This window comes from Gossypium arboreum, chromosome 4 (genome assembly GCF_025698485.1).
Source record: "Gossypium arboreum isolate Shixiya-1 chromosome 4, ASM2569848v2, whole genome shotgun sequence".
Taxonomy (NCBI): Eukaryota; Viridiplantae; Streptophyta; class Magnoliopsida; order Malvales; family Malvaceae; genus Gossypium; species Gossypium arboreum.
This window is the reverse complement of record NC_069073.1, coordinates 118137323-118156989: the sequence shown is the minus strand read 5'-3', so window position 1 is coordinate 118156989 and position 19667 is coordinate 118137323. Positions and strand designations below refer to the sequence as shown.

The following is a 19667-nucleotide window of genomic DNA, read 5'->3' as shown; positions in this document are numbered from 1 at the left end:
ACTTCAGTACTTGAATTTGACAACTAAATTTATTTTGGTCCCTAAACTTGGAAAATATAAAAGCTTGATGATGTGACACTTTGAAATTATGCTACAACATCACTTGAAAATTAAAAGACTTATATAAAATTTAGGTGATGATTTGGTACTATATTAGAGCGTCACATATAGTGTTCTAATAATTAACCCATTCAAATCACTAGTTTTTTATTCAATTAATTTGATCAATTCAACTTCTAGACCAATACTAATTAAATAAATAATTAAAAATTCATAAAAAAATTTAAAAAATTATTGAACTCGTACAACCTACTTAACTATTAGTTTTTGTCCTAGTTTTTAATTTTTACCCGTTTCGAGCAGTTACCAATTCAATTTGTTTAAACTAGTATACTAATCAGTTCTCGGTTCAATCTAGTCATATTTTAATAACACTGACCACGTCATCAAATCTTGATAGAATCTAAGTTCAGGGACCAAAATGAATCTAATTGTCCAGTTCAAGTACAAGTACCAAAATAGACCTATTTGCCAAGTTCAAGGACCAAAAAATATATTTATTATAAATAATATATTCAAAATTTGAACCTAATTTTTTGAAATGATGGGGAGACGTGCTAATCTATACTACTATTGTAACTCCTCATACTCGACCTGATCATTGAGTTCGAGCAATAAGGTGCCACATTCATTGTCAGAGCAACTACAATCAAATTTAAATAAAATTCATATCGTTGGACATATAAATAAAAATATCATAAGCAAATATTACAATAAAAAACCATTCATGCGTCTTATGTGAGCTTATGAAAGAGATCGAATCAGGACTGAATTGTAAAGAATTCAAAATACAGGTTTGATGTCGCGACATGAGGGAGTTCCTTGTTGCGATGTGACATATTATTTTGGTCTTGTTGGGATGATAGGGTTCCTCGTCTCATCCTGGCATTATAAGCCATTTCTCATTGCAAGGACATACGTTTGACGTTGCAACATTACATACTGTTTTTGCAATTTCCCTTTGTTTAGCAACCTGCAATTTTCTGAACTAGTTCCTTAACATATAACCATTATAATCATCTTATATTAGCAACATATTAACATCAGATTATGCAAACTAATGCCTTTTCTAACATTAGGCCAATACCCTATCGCCTATAACCCATTTGCCTAATGCAAGCCATTTAAATCATTTGCATACTTGCCTATTTCACCAAGTTCATATATATATATATATACTTGCACCATTTCATATACTAAATTTGACTCAACCTAGGTACACTCCTTATAACTTTATATAAAACATTATCGAGTCCGAGATTTTAACTAAATGCTGAAGTTGATGCTCTGGGTCTCATTTGGGACCTAACTTGCGTACAAAAAAAACAAACCGCACGCTAAGTGATAAAATTCAGTGGTATTTCTATAAATCAAATCAATATAACATAAATGTTATTCAAATACAAATAATCAATTCAAGTCTATTATTCAACTAATTTGTATACCAATTTGTAACATAGACTTAGTGATAAATTCATTTGGATATTTCATATCACCATTTATAAGCATATACTCATATATATATATTCATCGATTTACATATTTAATTTCATCTCATCAATTCAATCATTTTTGAGTCTATTGGCTCGTAAATACTCAATTAGACCCTAGGACTCATTTTTAGCTAATTCGCATGGTCTTTCACATGCTATCAAATATCACAATTCATACCAAATCAATTCATATTTCATTTCAATCTACCATACAACCTAGCCAAATCATGTTTGTATAATCCAATTAACCTTAGTCGCATTTCAAGACGAATATATGAATTAACCAACCTATATCCTAATTTGGCACCTCAGTGCATCATCCGATAAACTGAAGGAAATACATTGCACACGTAGTGCATCATCGGAAAAGCCGAAACAATTATATTGGCACACACAATGCATCATCGGACAAGCCAAAGCAATTATACTGGCACATACATTGTATCATCGGATGAACCGAATTATAACATGTACATTTAACAGGCAACCGATTTCCAATGTCATTATATGTTCAATTCACAATCTATCAATCTCAATTCATCAATAGTTCACCATTCTAGTACCATATATAAAATATCTCAACCCAATTTCATATTAATTTTATATATCAAATAAGCCATGCAACTTTATATTTTATTCAATTTAATCTTTTATCTCGATATACCATATCAAACATCTCATCTTAACTCATACAAATATTATATACTTACCTCATAAATAAATCATGTAATTTAACATGAATAAGCAATAATTAAAATGAATCGGATCATAGAAATACAAATCAAAAGCTAATGCCACTCGTCGTCGGTTCTCACCTTTCCTTTACCTTTCGATGATCTTATGTCGTATTTAGCTACGAATAATAATTCAATCATAATACAGTATCAAATTCCATATCAAAACACATTCAATTTCAAAATCATACATATTTTGCAATTGATTCAATTCAATCCCTAAAACCGGGAGAAACATAACTTCCAATTTAAAGCTCTAAATTGAAATTTGATTTCAATATTACCCATTAGGGACGTCCTATTTCTCATTCCTACAGTCAATTTTACATTTTATTTAGTTTGGTTCCTAATGCACGAAACTATTAATTAAGCTTTACAATTTAGTCCTTTTTTTCATATCTAAGCTTAAAATCTATCGATTTAACACCTAAAACTTCAAGAAATCAATAATTAAAACTTTCAAAAACTTTAACATTTTTACAAATTGGTACATGGGCTTGAACTGTAAACTTAAAATCTATCGTTTTAATTGTTATTTGTTGAGTTTGAACTGTAAACTTCATAATACTGTGGTGCAACTTTTGTTTTAAGTTTTCATTCTTACGTTTTATAAAGTTAAACTTACTGACGGAATTTAAATAATTAAACGTTCTAGATTTACTTTGGGATAAATGTTTTCGAAAATAAAATTTTGAACGACTTGATTTGTAAAATTTTCCCACGATCACTTCGGCGATCAATGTAGCATCCCGAATTCTGTTTAAACTTCTAGGTCGGGTTTGGGGTGTTACATTAACAGTGATGTTATAACATTTAGATTTTGACATTTAGTTCAAACAATGACCGAAAATATTTATGTTTGGATAATGTCAAAATAAACTAACTGATGATTTATATATCAATAACTATATTGAGAAATAAAAGGTACTCAAAGACGGTAAAAAATAGATACATCAAATGTCAATGCCGTGGTGGGATACTCTTGGTATTATAAATTGCATCATGTTAAGTGTGTATTTTAAAAATAAATACCCCCATTGTTTTTCAACTCTTGAACTATCACTTATGTGCTAATATGGCGTCCTCAAATGCTCAAAATCCATAGCTTCATCATCTTCCTTCTTCTCTTCTTTATCACTGTCATTGCCAAATATTGATCGAATTCTGAGATTTTCGGCAAATATATATCTCCATCATCATTAGGGCTCAAGCGAGAAAAGTTATCCCACCTTCACTTCTATTTTCGCGATGTAGTTTTTGGTAAAAATGCCACTGTGGTCCGTGTCACAACCTCGACCAATCGTTCCTCATCATTGCTTTTCAGTGATGTGATTTTCATTGATGACCTTTTGACGATCGAGCCTGATGTCAACTTGAGAATGGTGGGAAAAACACAAGGAGCTTATGCATTGGTGTCGCTAAACGAATTAAGCTTATTAATGGTGATCAGCTTTGCTTTCACGAAAGGCAAATACAATAGTAGTACTCTCAGTGTTTTGAGGTGCAACGAGATTTTTTCCGCCGTGCGAGAAATGCCAATTGTCGGGGGGAGTGGCCTTTTCCGATTCGCTTGAGGGTATGCTCTGGCGAGGACTCATTCAATCACCCAAATCCGTGCTATTGTGGAGTATGATGTTTTTGTATTCCATTATTGATGATGATTAACTTAATTTCTCTTATAGTTTATTGCCTACATTTGAAGGGTTGAATTTGCTTCATACGCAATAGCTTATCATTTCAAGCATTGCTATTATTGTTGATATAATTTTCTTTCTCGGGTAATAGCCAATATTTCATAGGTTGATACTTACACCTATTAATGGGTGGGGCTATCTTTCGAAGCCTGAAGACCCGTTCGAAATTTGGGAGGGTTTAGGTAAAAATATTAAGCTCGAAAAAAGGGCTTGAATAAAATAAATTAGACCCATTTAAAATATGGGCCGAGATCAAGCTTGAACATTTAAGGCCTGACCTTGGCCCGTTTTTAAGTTTATAATACTTTATATTATGTTATTTTTATATATTATATAATTTATAACACATTAAAAAATAAATCTATACTAAATATATAATACTACTCTAATGTAAAGATTAAAATAATGTTAAGATGATTATATAAAAATTTCAATAAACAAAAATGTATAAAATTATTAAATATTAAAATAATATAATATAAATATATATTTTTAAAAATTTAAAAAATAATATAGGCATACATAAAATGGGTTTATGTTAGTCTTTTGTAAATATGAGTAGATTTGAACAAAATTTTAAACTCATATTTCGGGTCGGGCTGAGCTTGAGCAAGTTTAAAGTATGTTAATATCATCATTAGGCTCGGCCCAAACTCGACTTGGCCCAACCTATGAACACCTCTATTAATACTCTCTATTCATGAGTAAGTATAAAGTATATTAATATCATTCAATCGATTCAACCAATTCAAACTCTTTATGGATTTTGTTGTTTGGGTTTTGATTTGAATTTGTTGAATCGATTAAATGGATCTATTTAATTATATTTTTTCTTTTTAATAATTTATTCTGTAGAACTAATCAAATCAATCGGATCAATGGAACCGAAAATTGTTAGTGTAACTATTGGACCTTGATGTTGTTCTAAAAACCTTTGCAAGAAGCTTCTATAAGTTTCTCCTTTAGCACGAAATGAGTAAAGGGTTTTGATTATAAATTTTCTTGACATCGAAAAGGAAAGAGGAAAAAAAAATTGATTTTAAATTTCATCTTCAAGTTCAATTTTATTTATGGACTCTCATTTACGTAAGTCTAGTTTAATATTTCTACTATACCTCAAGAAATTGGTACGACCAAAACACAGCCCAAATCATAAGCCACAAAGCTTATTTTTCCGACCTGACCTCATCCTATCGGAAAAATTGGCGGGATTACAGTAATGGGACAAAATCAGGGATGAAACGGTGGTCGGTGGCCAGATGTTCCACGACCAAGAGCTGACCACTAGTTCAACACTTAAACCTAGAGTCTAAGCACACAATGCAACCGCCCTGGATCTCCTAAAAAATATTTGAGCGGACCACCAGAAACGAAGGAGAGACAACTAAGAGAAGTGGTAGTTGGCTAGAATAGCAGTGGCGTAGACGTGGGACGAGCACCGCCCTAATGGATAAACGTTGAAGCTCCTTGGCTGGACTAAAAGATGTTGGAGAAGAAGAGGACAAGGAACCTTACTCGCAGGGGGGCGTTGAGATTTCAACGAACCGATGTGTTAACTGTTAAGGGCCCGACAAAGGAAGGAGAGGAAGAGCTCTAGAAGGAAGTTGACCTTAGCCATAAAAAAAAAACAGCCGCTGGTGGTGGTGGCAAACACTCCTCCTCGAGAGCTCAAAATGAGAGAGAAAAGTAAGATAAATACCTGTTTGTGTTCTTTGTTTATATTAATTTTACTTGTTATTTTTTGTATTTCACTTATTGACAAATACCTCATCCTCCATAATTTCAATAATTATTTAATGAAATTTCAATAAATTTTTAATTTATTAATACATAATTTTAATAATTTTAATTTAAATTTAAAATAATAAATTTAAAACTCTAAAACTTAAACGTGGTAGTCACCTAAATTTGCCCCAATTTATTTAGAGGTTTACCATTAAAAATAAATAAACATAGTATCATTTATTTGTCAACCAATTATTGTATTGGCAGGTTAGTATTTCCATATCCTGGGTAGAACTCTACCAATGATTGTGGAGTCATGAATTTAAAAGTTTAAGTTTTGTCGATGGCTAGTTGATATTTATATAATTATAGTTTTTTAGAAGTTGCGAATTAAAATGGTATAATACGGGTAATAATCCTTTTTCCTTTTTAATTTTACTGATTAATCTCTAAAAATTAAAATTGTGGCTTGCTTATGATAAATTAGGATTTTATGTAAAATTAAATTTTTATTGATGGAATGATTTTGGGATATTAATATTTCATGAGATCACTATTATCTTGATTGATTTATACTTTTAAGGAACATTATACGAATCATTCAAGAAATTGAGATTAATTGTCTGTATAATCTTATATTTCTTGAATATAGATTAAAAATTAGCATTTTCTTTAAAAATTATTGTTGCTGGTGTGATTTTGTGCATCTCATATTTGTATTCATCTTATGTTTTACATATTAAATTCTCATTGCATATGAAAATACTTAAGTAACCTTTAATTTTGTTAAGAGAATTGTATTTTATCTTGTAACTATGAGCGAGAATTGCGAAACGAGATTTTCTTTCAATTCAAGTGATAAAAACCGTATGCATAAATCAAATGATTAGAAAATTCATCTTATATAAGTTGTTATTAGTCTAATACTAATGATATAGTTGATTTTTCGAAAATTTTTGAATTTAGGAATTGAATTTATTTAGTTACTATTTAAACAGTTTTGTAATACTTGAACATTTAATCATGTTATACATTAATCAATTAGCTCAATTGACTGGATAAGAAGATTCAACCACTTAAAAAAAACTAAAAATTAGAAGAAAAAATAGGAAACATATATTTATAGTAAACCGAAGATAAAAATGAATTAAAATATTAGGGGCGGAGTCAAGGGGGCAGGTAGGAGCCCGGCCTCCCCTAAAATGGAATTTTTTTTATTTAGACCTTTTATAATTTATAAAATTTTAAATTAGTAATGGTAAAATTACACTTTGGCCCTTAAAATATAAAAATTTGATTTAATCCTTTAAAAATTATAAAGATATAGACTATTAAAATGGTGAAATTATATTTTTACTATCGTAAAAATGCACAATTTAATTCCACCCCTAAAAGATTTTCTGAGTCTGCCACTGTAAAATATAATGGAAAAATAAAAAGTTGTTAAAAACAAAAGGCTAAAATGTTAAATAAGCCTTTCGAAAATAATTAAAAAATCAATTAAACCCCTTGATGAAAAGTACATCCAATTGAGTCTTCTGCATCATGATTTGTATCTAATTAAGTTTCTTAAATTCATTTTTTTTGCCGAAACCTGTGACAAATCATGATTCAAAAAGTTCAATTGAGTATACTTTTTATCGAGAGATTTAATTGATTTTTTTAATTATTTTTGAAAAACTTATTTAACAATCGATTTTTAACTGGTTCTTTTTAATCTCCCATTTTCCTTGTACTAATTGAAATGATTTGATTATTTTCATTGTCTATCATTAATTCAACCAATTTTCAATTCAATCCCAATTTCTTTTCTTTTTCTTTGCATTTGAATTCAAGGATGATGCCAAAGTACAGTAATTAATAATCCAAACATCAATATCAAAAGGTCAAGTAGAGCCAAAATAGAGCATCAAATGTCAATGGCTTGGTGATTTTTGTATTAAAATTTGCATCATGTTAGGTTTGTATTTTAAAGCATAAATACCCCCCCTTCGTCTTGAACTATCTATCTACTAGTGATCCAATCCGACAATGGTGGCATCAGTGCTGAAAACCCAAAGCTTCATCATCTTCCTCATCCTCTTCTTCATCACCATCATCTCCTCCTTCTCAAGACTCACCGTTGCCTATGGATATTCCGAGCTTTTCGGTAAATACATATCTCCATCATCACTGGGGCTCAAGCGAGAAAAGTTATCCCACCTTCACTTCTACTTACACGACGTACTTTCGGGCAAAAACGTCACTGCGATTCGTGTCGTAGACGGAAAACCATCAACCAATAGTTCCTCACAGTTTATCTTCGGAGATGTATATGTCATCGATGACCCTTTGACAATTGAGCCCGACATCAACTCCAAAACGGTGGGAAAAGCACAGGGAACATATACAGTTGCATCGCAAGGTGAATTAAGCTTGTTAATGGTGACTAATTTTGCTTTCACGGAAGGCAAATACAATGGTAGCACCCTCAGTGTTTTGGGGCGAAATGAGGTTCTTTCCGCCGTGCGAGAGATACCGATTGTCGGTGGGAGCGGCGTTTTCCGATTTGCACGTGGCTATGCTCAGGTGAGGACTCAATCAATCAATCAAGCCCGTGCTATTGTGGAGTATAATGTTTTTGTATTCCATTATAGATAATGATCAACCTTAATTTCTTTGCTTACATTTAATAATTTATGATTTTGAGCTTCGTTATATTAATTTACTATGATAATAAAATGTTTTATTTATATATTAGAGGAGTGTAAAAGTTGGACCAAAATGATTAAAGATTGATTTTGAATTTTTGGATTAAGTTTAATCAATTTGGTTTAAAATTAATTTTGAAATTCAGATTAAATTAAAATATTAATTTAGTTTCAGTTATGAAAAACTAAAATTGAATTAATTAAATTAATCGATTTTGAATTCTATATTTATAATTTTAAAATAGAATAAATTATCTAAATAGTCACTTTTGTTTGCCTCAGTTTATATTTTAGTCACTTACGTTATTGTGTTGTAAAATTTTAGTTACTAAGCCATTAATTGACATTAACGATATAACAGTAAGCTGATGCGGTACATTAAATTATCATTTCAAACAAAATTTTTAGGTTAAGCAATTTTATGTTAAATAGTTGACGGGTCCCTATATTTTTTCATTTTGAGTAATTTAATTTTTTTTCTTTTATGTTCTTTTAACTTTCTTTTTTTGTTTTATTTTCCATTCGTTTCTGCTTCTCTCTCTGTTTTCCTCCCTTCTTCATTTCTTTTAACATAGTTTTTCTATTTTTTCCATTTGTTAAAACTAGTCCATAAGCTCGCCTCACTCGAAAAAAATAATTTGTTCAAAAATATAAATGCATAGGCACTAGCTTTAACAAATGGAAAATATAGAAAAACTAGGTTAAAAGAAATGGAGAAGGGAGGAAAATAGAGGGAGAAGCAGAAGAGAATGAAAAATAATGAAAAAAAGTTAAAAAACATAAAAGAAAAAAATAAATTGCCCAAAATAAAAAAAATATGGGGACTAATTTTATAAATTAACCTAAAATTTTTGTTTGAAATATTGATTTAACGTGTTACATCATCTTACCGTTACATAGTTAGGATAAATTGAAATAGGATTTAGATATTATAAAATTTGAACTCAAAATAAATATGAAATAAAACCCAAAAATTTCAATAATCTATTAGTTTAGTGACAAAAGCATTATGTTGTAGATATACGAGTGTGGGTTCGATCCCAAACAACTCCATTTTCCTCCGCAATTATAAAAAAAAAAAACTCAAAAATAATATTTTCAGCTTTAAAAATTTTATTCTCAAGACTATTTACAAGTTAAACCATGAATTTATTAACAATGATTTTAGTTTTTATTAAATTAATTATAGTCCCTCCCCCAATCCCCAATTCTTTTCTCTTTGCATTTTTATATCCTATAAGTTTTGGACTAGCACAAAATGGTCCATGATTAATAGCCATTGATTGGTCCAAGCTGGGGAGGACTAGCCCATTTCAACTTGCCCAAACAAGTCCTAAATGTTTCAACATTTACGTGACAGCGACAGGGCATGGGAAAGGGAAAAAAAATTATAATATTTTTTTATTTATAAAATCTATGAAAAATTAATGAAAGCTTTGGAAGCACTCGTAACATATTATCTGCTGATTGGTGTCTAATGTTGACATATTAAAAAAGGAATTTGACGTCTTCAAAAGTATGTTAAAGTTTCCATCTTGTTTTGGTGCACTTAAGAATGATGTTCATCAATTTCTTGTTAGATTCTACCAACCCACAAGAAGCAAGATTGTGAGATTTAAGTAAATTTGAAGCTTCAGATAAACAGAAGTCGAAAACCGTTAGAACTTTGAACAATACTAACTCCTTCAATTATGTCATTATGCTGATTCTGAACAATACTTGATATAATAAAGATCAAAACTTCTTTTTCTCGATTAACCCATCACTGACACATATTCAAAGATTTTATAATAACTATGAATAAATTAGTAAATAATTTGGACATCATGGAAAACATAGTAGATTGTAACATTTCTGTGGTTGGTGAGTTGTGACCAGTGACTGAGCCACACTGTCATAACAGTAGTCATCAAAGCTGCCTCCGTTGGCTGGTAGTAGCCGCAATACATCTTTATGGCTTAGTGGTTATCACATGGGTTTGCACCTATAAAACTAAAGAATTGACTTTGACTTTTTCACATTATCATATGTATATATTGCAATGAGTAATTAATCGGATTCAACTTTATTATAAAATATTATTTACATGGTTTATTTATACTTATATATTAATAAATTCCACTAATATTGAATTTCATATATTATTGGGTTACTTCAATCTGTTTATCTTTGTTATAAGATCTGTTTAATCAAATGTGGAGAACGTGCAAGTCTATCATCTTTAACAAATATACTAATTTAGTAAGATAATTATCATTTGTTACCTATATACTTTACGACTTAAGTAATATCATGTTATTTATCTAATAAAAATTGTTGAACAGACTAATAAACCAACCAAAGATGGCTATGTGTCGCATTAGATACACCGATATGAACTTTCTCTCACCCATGAGAGGAGGGAATTCACCCTTTCTCAACCAATTCATCTTACTCTTTCAACCCTAATTTCATAACGACATATAATTTTTCGGCTTATAAAGTGAACCGTCTCCAAAATTTAAGATATTTTAATTTACTTAATAAATCATATTTTATAAAATCTGAAATATTTAGTTTTTTTTCTATTTAAATTATTAATTTATAATATGGTTAGCAGACTTTCATGATTGCCACCACTACATGTCCCTTTCTTTAGTTTTGATTAAAGTCAGAAGCTTATACTATTCTCATCTAAAAGTGAATATGTATATTTTATTTGAATTTAAAATTAAAATATTAGTTTAATGGTAAAAAGAGATTCCACAAAAAAATGTTAAAAATAATTTAAAATTTGAGATTATATGTTTAAATTTAGTTTTGGTATTTATATCGAGTTGCTAAAATATATTTTACGAGGTAAAAGTATCATGAAGACTTTCATATTATAGTTAAATTGTATTGTGTCTTTTTACTAAGAAAATAATAAATTGATTCTTTTTATTAAGAAATTCATTTATTTATACCTCTAAAAATTGACATGACTAACGAAATAATAGTAGAGCTGAATGAAATTTTTAACCAATATTAATTTACTTTTTAATCTAATATACATGAATTAATTTATCTATTTAATTATAGAGCGAACAAAATACAATTTAACTCTTAATATATATGTATATATACTACTCAAAATGCAATATTAAATACAAAAAGTTAATAACATCATTCAATCATTTTTACGGTGTATTTATATAATACTCAAAACACATGCTTAAAGATAATTAACTTTAGCCATGTGCTAGCCTTGCTTCAGTTTGAAAAAGTTTAATAGGTATATGTATAGGAAATTTTTTGCATCATTTCAGGAACATGATTATATATTTATAATTAAAAGTTTTAAATTATTTTGTGAAGGTGTGTTTCACACAATTTGTAAACTATTGAAGTGAGAGACCATGGTTAAGGTTGTTCACTTGGTGGAGAGAGAGGACAGTTCATTGTAAATATGTCCACTTCCTTTTCCTCAATCAGAAGAGTCACTTAGGCATAGATCTCTGAGAAGTAATAGGTGTAGCATTTTCATTCTTGGGATAATCTCTAACAAAATGTTCTATAGACCCACAACGAAAACAACCTCAAGTTAACTTCCAACATTGTGTTATATATTTTAGGGAGAGGGGCGATGTAATTGAGTTATATATTTTTATAAAAGCTAAAATGAAATTTCATCATTGTATTGGCTTACATGTTTATCATTTTTAGAAGAACTAAATCAAAATTTTATTATTTGGGGAACAATAATTTTACCATGTATTAACTTATAAGTTTATAGATTTGTGGGGGTTTAAAGCATAAATATTTAGGAGTCCGATTTACAAAAATAGAGTCCTGAAAATGCACTTTTCGACACCTTTGACTGTTAAGTGGTTACAATTCTCCCCCTAATTAAATTCCGTCCTCGAAATTAACCTGAAAAGAGGTGGGGTTACTAAGATCTCATCGTCTCTTCCGATTCTCAAGTCGCATCCTCAACACTATGACTACGTCATAGCACTTTCACTAACAGACTCGTTTATTACGCAACTCTTTCACTTCACATGCAAAAATCTCAACTGGTTTTTTTTCGTATGAAAAATCAGGTTGAATCTTAATATCTTTCCGTCGAAATAACATGAGATGGATTCGATCGATATCTTCTAAGCATTGAAATATGAAAAACATTATGAATTTTCTATAATTCCACAAGTAAAGCTAAACAATACGTAACTGGTCTCACTCTTTCCATGATCTCATACAGTCTAATAAAACAATAACTTAGTTTGCCTTTTGGCCAAATCTCAAAATTTTCATCCAATGCGAAACTTTAAGAAATATTTTATCACCAATATAATATTCAATATCTCGATGTTTCAAATTTGTATATGATTTCTGTCTGTCAAAAATTGTCTTCAATCTATCTCAAATTCTCTTAACAATGTCTTCTGTTTCTTGAATTAATTTCGACCCGATCATTCTTCTTTCACTCAATTCCATCCAACAAATAGTTGATTGACATATACGATTGTATAATGCTCCATACGGATCCATTTGAATACTCGATTGAAAACTATTATTGTATACAAATTCTGCCAAAGGTAAGTAACGCTTCCAACCTGATTCAAAATCAATAACACAAGTACGAAGCATGTCTTCCAAAATTTGAATAACATGTTCAGATTATCCATCAGTTTGCGGGTGAAAAGCTGTGCTAAAATTAAGTCGCCTACCAAGATATTCGTGCAACTGTTTCTACAATCCTGAAGTGAACCATGGATTTCGATAAAAAATTATCAACATAGGGATACCGTGCAATCTCACGATTTATTGAATATAAACTTCAACAAGCTTTTGAAGTGACCAGTCAGTCCTGACAGCAATAAAATGAGCCGATTTCGTAAGTTGATCAACAATCACCTAAATAGCATTTTTCTTACTTCCCGATAAAGGTAACAATGTTACAAAATCTATCATGATACAATCCCATTTCCATTCGGAATAGAAATAGGTTAAAGTAATCCGATGGGAACTCGATGTTCTATCTTAACTTGTTGACAAGTTAAACACTTAGCCACATATTCGACCATAACTTTTTCATTCTTGGCCACCAATAAGATTCTTGCAAATCGCGATACATTTTCGTTCCTCCAGGATACAAAGCAAAAGGACTATCATGAGCTTCGCGAAGTATCAACTCTTTCAATTTAGAAACATCTGGAATGTAAATTCGGTTATGAAATCTCAAACAACCATAATCATCAATACTGAAATTTTCTAATATACCATTCTGAACCATTTCTCTTTTCTTCGCTAACCTGTCATCTTCTAACTGCGCTGACTTGATCCGATCAAACATTACCGGTTTGATTTTTAGTTCAGCCAATAGTCTTCTATCATCATTGATACTAAGTTGAGCAAACATTGCTCGTAATTCAATTGCAGTTTTTCTACTCAATGCATCAACTACAACATTAGCTTTACCAGGGTGGTAATCAATAACACAATCAAAATCTTTTAGAAGTTTTACCTAAAGACGTTGTCTCAAATTTAACTCCTTTTGTGATAATATGTATTTGAAACCCTTATGACTGGTATAAATATAACACTTTTCACTGTACAGATAATATCTCTAAATCTTTAAAGCAAAAACCACGGCAGCTAATTCTAAATCATGTGTTAGATAATTGCGTTCATGTATTTTTAGCTGACGAGACGCATACGCAATCACTTTCCCTTCTTAGATCAAAACACAACCAAGACTGCTCAAGAAAGCATCACCATAAACGAAAAAATCCTTTCTCAATTCTTGTAAAGTCAAAACTGGTGCTTCAGTTAACATCTGCTCAATTTCTCAAAACTTTCTTGACACTGATCATCCCAAACGAACTGAACATTCTTATGTAATAAATTTTTCATCTGCGAGGCTATCTTCGAAAATCTATTTACAAATCTTTGAAAATAACTAACTAGTCTAAGAAAAATACGAACCTCTAACACATTCCTCGGTGCTTTCCACTGAACAATTGCCTCAATCTTTTTCGGATCAACTCTAATTCCACCTGCTGAGATAACATGACCTAAAAATACAACTTTTGATAACCAGAATTCACACTTACTAAGATTTTCGTATAACTGTTTCTCTTGTAACACTTGCAAAAGAATTCTGAGGTGTTGTTCATGCTCGGATTCAGATTTCGAATAAACCAAAATATCATTAATAAATACTACCACAAATTGATCTAAATACGGTTAGAAAATACTATTCATGAGATCCATAAATGCTGTCAAAACATTCGTCAATCCAAAAGGCATCATTAAGAATTCGTAATGACCATATCGTGTACGAAATGTCGTTTTAGATACATCACTTTCTTTCACTTTCAATTAATAGTAACTTGATCTCAAGTCAATCTTGGAAAAGACGGAAGCTCTTTTTAGTTGATCAAATAAGTTATCAATACGAGGTAGAGGATATCTATTCTTAATTACCAATTTATTCAATTGTCGATAATCAATACAAAGCTACATCGAGCCATCTTTCTTTTTGACAAAATGTACTGGAGCTCCTCGAGACGATATACTAGGACATATAAAACCACGATCCAATAAGTCTTGCAATTTTACTTTTAATTCTTTCAATTCTGTAGGTGACATATGGTAGAGGGGCATTGACACTGAAGCCGTACCAGGAAACATTTCAATTATAAACTTAACCTCCAAATTCGGTGATTATCTCGGTAATTCCTCTAGAAACACATCAGGGAATTCACAAACAGTTTGAATTTTACTGTACTGACTATCAACAGAATTTGAATTGATAACATAGGCTAGAAAAGTTTCACAACCTTGATTAAGAAGTTTATTAGCTCGAATTGCTGAAATGATACGAGTTGAACCACTTGTTCGAATACCATTCACCTCAATCATATCACCACTTTCATTCTGAACAACAAACTTATTTTTACAATAGTACAGAATCACCCCGTGCTCTGTAAGCCAATCCATTCTCAAAATCATATCAAAATTGCCAAATGACATTATCAACAAATCAATAGGGAAGGTTATATTCTGTATCATTAACGGACATCTCTTGCACATTTGCACCACTGACACAGATTGTCCCAATGGACTAGACACCACTATCGATACTCTAGATGTCTCAGATTTTAAACTTCTCGACTCAACCAATTTAGTATTAACATATGAATGCGAAGATCCCGGATCTATCAAAGCATAAACATGTTTTGAATGTAATAAAAATATACCTGTTACAACATCATTAGCATCGTGCACAACATAATCACGAGCTTGCGTTTTGGCCTCCAACTATTGAGTAACAACATCATTTCCCCTTCTATTACCACCTTTCGAAAATGAACTACTTCGACTTGACCCGTGACCCTTAGAAGCAGGCATAGATCTCTGAGAAGTAATAGGTGTAGCATTTTCATTCTTGGGATAATCTCTAACAAAATGTTCTATAGACCCACAACGAAAACAACCTCAAGTTAACTTCCAACATTATGTTATATATTTTAGGGAGAGGGGCGATGTAATTGAGTTATATATTTTTATAAAAGCTAAAATGAAATTTCATCATTGTATTGGCTTACATGTTTATCATTTTTAGAAGAACTAAATCAAAATTTTATTATTTGGGGAACAATAATTTTACCATGTATTAACTTATAATTTTTTGCATCATTTCAGGAACATGATTATATATTTATAATTAAAAGTTTTAAATTATTTTGTGAAGGTGTGTTTCACACAATTTGTGAACTATTGAAGTGAGAGAGGACAGTTCATTGTAAATATGTCCACTTCCTTTTCCTCAATCAGAAGAGTCACCTAGGTGCTGCTAGAGTGGTGACTATCATCGGGTGGGTCTTATTGGGAGATTTATTTATATATAACAATTCCTCCTAATAGAAGGAAATGTTATAAAGTAATCTTGCTCGAGATAAAAAAGTAATTTATTGATAAAATATTTGTGTCACGTATTGGTAATAGATCTGAAAAAGTATCTAAAAATTTGTACATGCGACAAGTATTTAGAATTTATCTTAAGTTAAAAATAGATCTACTCATTAGTTGAATTATTTGTTTAGGCTTGAAAATTCGCTCGAAAAATAAAAAAAGTTTGAACAAAAATATAAAGCCTGAAAAAAATGAACTTGAACCAAAAAAATTGTATGGATTTTGATAATTCCTTGAATGTACTTGTGCTTGCATTCGACTTTAAATGTAAGTTCATGTTGGAGTTTAAAGTGACCAACCCAACAATCCTACAAAACAAGTATAAAAAGAATGTGAGATCATTTCAAAGAAGCACAATTCAAAATGCACAAAGGACACCAAAAGAACAACATATGACACTTCAATATAGCAACACACATAATCATGAAAGATACTTTGACATGCATATGATATCTTAATATAACTAAAAATATGTAACATACTTATACACAAGGACGACCTTATTATAAACAAGTCACAAGACATAAACACTTACTCAAATGACGCATGCCAAAACTAGACTCAATTCTTTCAAAACTAAATGCTTAACAAAGGAATAAAAATATGAAAGTTGAGGAAACAATTTTGAGACATATGAAGAAGACATAATTAATATGCAACTAAAACCAACTAAATAAACTAACAACTAATAGCATTAATAACGCCGTACATAATTCTTGATACAGTTTGTAAACCCTCAGAATACTTTTTAGGTTGTATAACCCAAATAGAATGATGACTTTGGATTGTAGCAAGTCTGAAACCAAGTGGATTTATTTTTTGTCCCATAATCCTCCACAACTATATATTAGGATATGTCATATTTGTGTTCTTAATTTATCCCTTTTTTAGCCATCCTAGCCATTTGATGTTTTTTGGTTTTAGGTGCGGCATATATCTGTCAAGTGGTTCAAGTTCAAGATCTTTCAATGCAATAGTTATATGACAAGTGGGTCTTTTTATGAGATAACTCCGTCTTCGAGCTCGAGGTTTTAATCTTTTCAGAGTAGTTCCCTCATTTATTGAGACTTGAGTAATGACTAAACTCGCTTCATTAAAACCTCTATTGTGACGAGCATTTGCTGCTACAGAATAAACCTGTTTTAAAATGGGATAACATACTCGATAAGGCATGAGTTTTAGTATCATAAATGTTTCTTCATAAAAACGTCCATGAATCTGATCAATTATTTTAGACAAAATTAAGACACCATTATATTTTAAAAACAAAAGTTGTAGAAATAATTAAAGAAATTAAAGATGGACAGTTTGGGCCTTTAAAAGTTCACATGCAAACATTGCATGGGCTTTGAACGTTTTCATCTTGCATTTGGGCCATTCGAGCGTGGCCCAATCTTGAGACCTTCAAGACGAATCACATTATGTGACTGGAATCACATCAGGAGCAACTTTTGTTAGAATCATGGACTGTTTACGAATAAATTCAAATTTTGAAAAGTGAAAAAAAATTGTTGTAAAATACATGTTTAAAATTATTACTAGAATAGCTTTAAGCTAAAAAAAATTACGGTTAATATTTGGAATATTGTTATTGTACTTTTTATTTCACAAGAAGTATTAATAATTTATTTTTAAAATATTTATTTTTAAATATTTTACTATATCCCTATAAGACATTGGTCAACCCTTAATTTTACTTGTAGAGTTTAAAAACTTTACTAACAATGTAACAAATATTTTTCAAAACCTTACTATTTATATTTTTATTGTAAACACAATATTAATTTCATAAAAGAATATTTTTGTGATTAAAATTATAATCCAATAACTCAAACAAAAGTTTTTCTTTACAAAAGTAATCTATTACTGTTAAAATTTTTAACTATTGACTGAAATAAATTTTATTATTCTTCGTAATTGAAATTTAATTTTTTTTAATAATTTCATTATAGACTCGATCATATATATTTTTGTTTATGTAATATTTAAAACTATCCATAACCCTTTCCAATCCGTAAATAGAATGATAATGTGTTTCAACGTACTCAAACCCACATTCTCTTATATTAGTAACAATACTTATATCAATTGAATTAAAACTCAATCGATAAAATTTAAAAATCTAAAAACCTAAAAACACATTTTTCAGAGTAATATTTTTTAAAGAAAAAAATGTGCGTATTATTTCACAATAAATTTTTTAGGAATCTACTTTTCTACTAATTCCAACCTTTTTGTGTTCAAAACTTCTTATTCGAAAAAACTGCGAAAAGCAAAGGGGATTTGAAATACGTCAGAATAATGGATCGGGTGCTACGCGGTATCCGCACTTTTTTCTCTTTCCCCGCGATATGTACGCGGCCACTTTCATTGTTCTTTTTTATTAAAAAATAGATTAAAAAAAATAACGTGTAATGGTAAAATATATTATATTGATAAAAAATATAATTTAACTTTTAAGGATTATATTGTCGAGAGAGATAATCATGAATCTCGAATATGGAGTGCAAAACGAATATGAAAAAATAAATTCAAGGCTTATATGTCAAAAAAGCCCTTAAAAAATCAATTAAGTTTATGTATTAATTTTGTCCTCAATTAAGGCCTTGCCGTTAATTAAAATAATCAATTAAACCTCTTTGATAATGATTTCTGTCATTGACCACATTGATTATTAAAATAAATTGAAAAATCGATCAGATGGTAACACGTGCAATTTATGGTTTAATCTAATAGTTTTCCCATAAAATGATTAAAAGCGAGAAAAATTGATATAAAATTATTAAAACTATAAAAAATTATATTAAAAATTATAAAAATATAAATAAAATATAAAAATCTAATAAATATAAAAAAGTTTTATAACACTAATAAAACTTATTTAAAATTTTAAAAATGTATTAGAATTCTTTAAAAATCATAAAAGTTATAAAAAATATTAAATATTAAAACGATATAAAATTATAAAAATAAGAAAAATAATAAAAATTTGAATTGGATTGATTATCCCAAAATCGGCAAGAAAAGCCAATAGACCAGTTAACTTAGGAACTGGGCAGTTGAAACGATTTTTTATTTTTTAATACTTTTATCAAAACAAAATTTTATTATCCAACTATTATCATATGTTAGAATGAAATATTCTAACTAAGGTTTTCAAAACTAGACTGGTGATCGAACCGGTTATGCCATCAATTTGTCAGTTCGTCTAGTTCAATTAAATAATATATTAAAAATAAAATATATATATATATTAAAAAAAAAAAATTATTCAACTGTTCAGTTCCCAGGTCAACCAATCAAATGGCTCTCTCTAGACTGGTACCCTTGTTA

The 19667-nt window shown here is 29.9% G+C and overlaps 1 protein-coding gene and 1 pseudogene across 1 annotated transcript; both read left to right on the top strand.

The window, feature by feature from the left end:
* Positions 1-3447: 3447 nt before the first annotated feature.
* On the top strand, positions 3448-3942 carry LOC108458543 (pterocarpan synthase 1-like; annotated as a pseudogene).
* Positions 3943-7690: 3748 nt separating this feature from the next.
* Positions 7691-8442, top strand: LOC108458542 (dirigent protein 22-like). Its single transcript, XM_017757963.2, has one exon. It carries the CDS (start codon positions 7738-7740, stop codon positions 8344-8346), a length of 609 nt encoding a protein of 202 aa, XP_017613452.1. The 5' UTR covers positions 7691-7737; the 3' UTR covers positions 8347-8442.
* The last annotated feature ends 11225 nt before the right edge of the window (positions 8443-19667 follow it).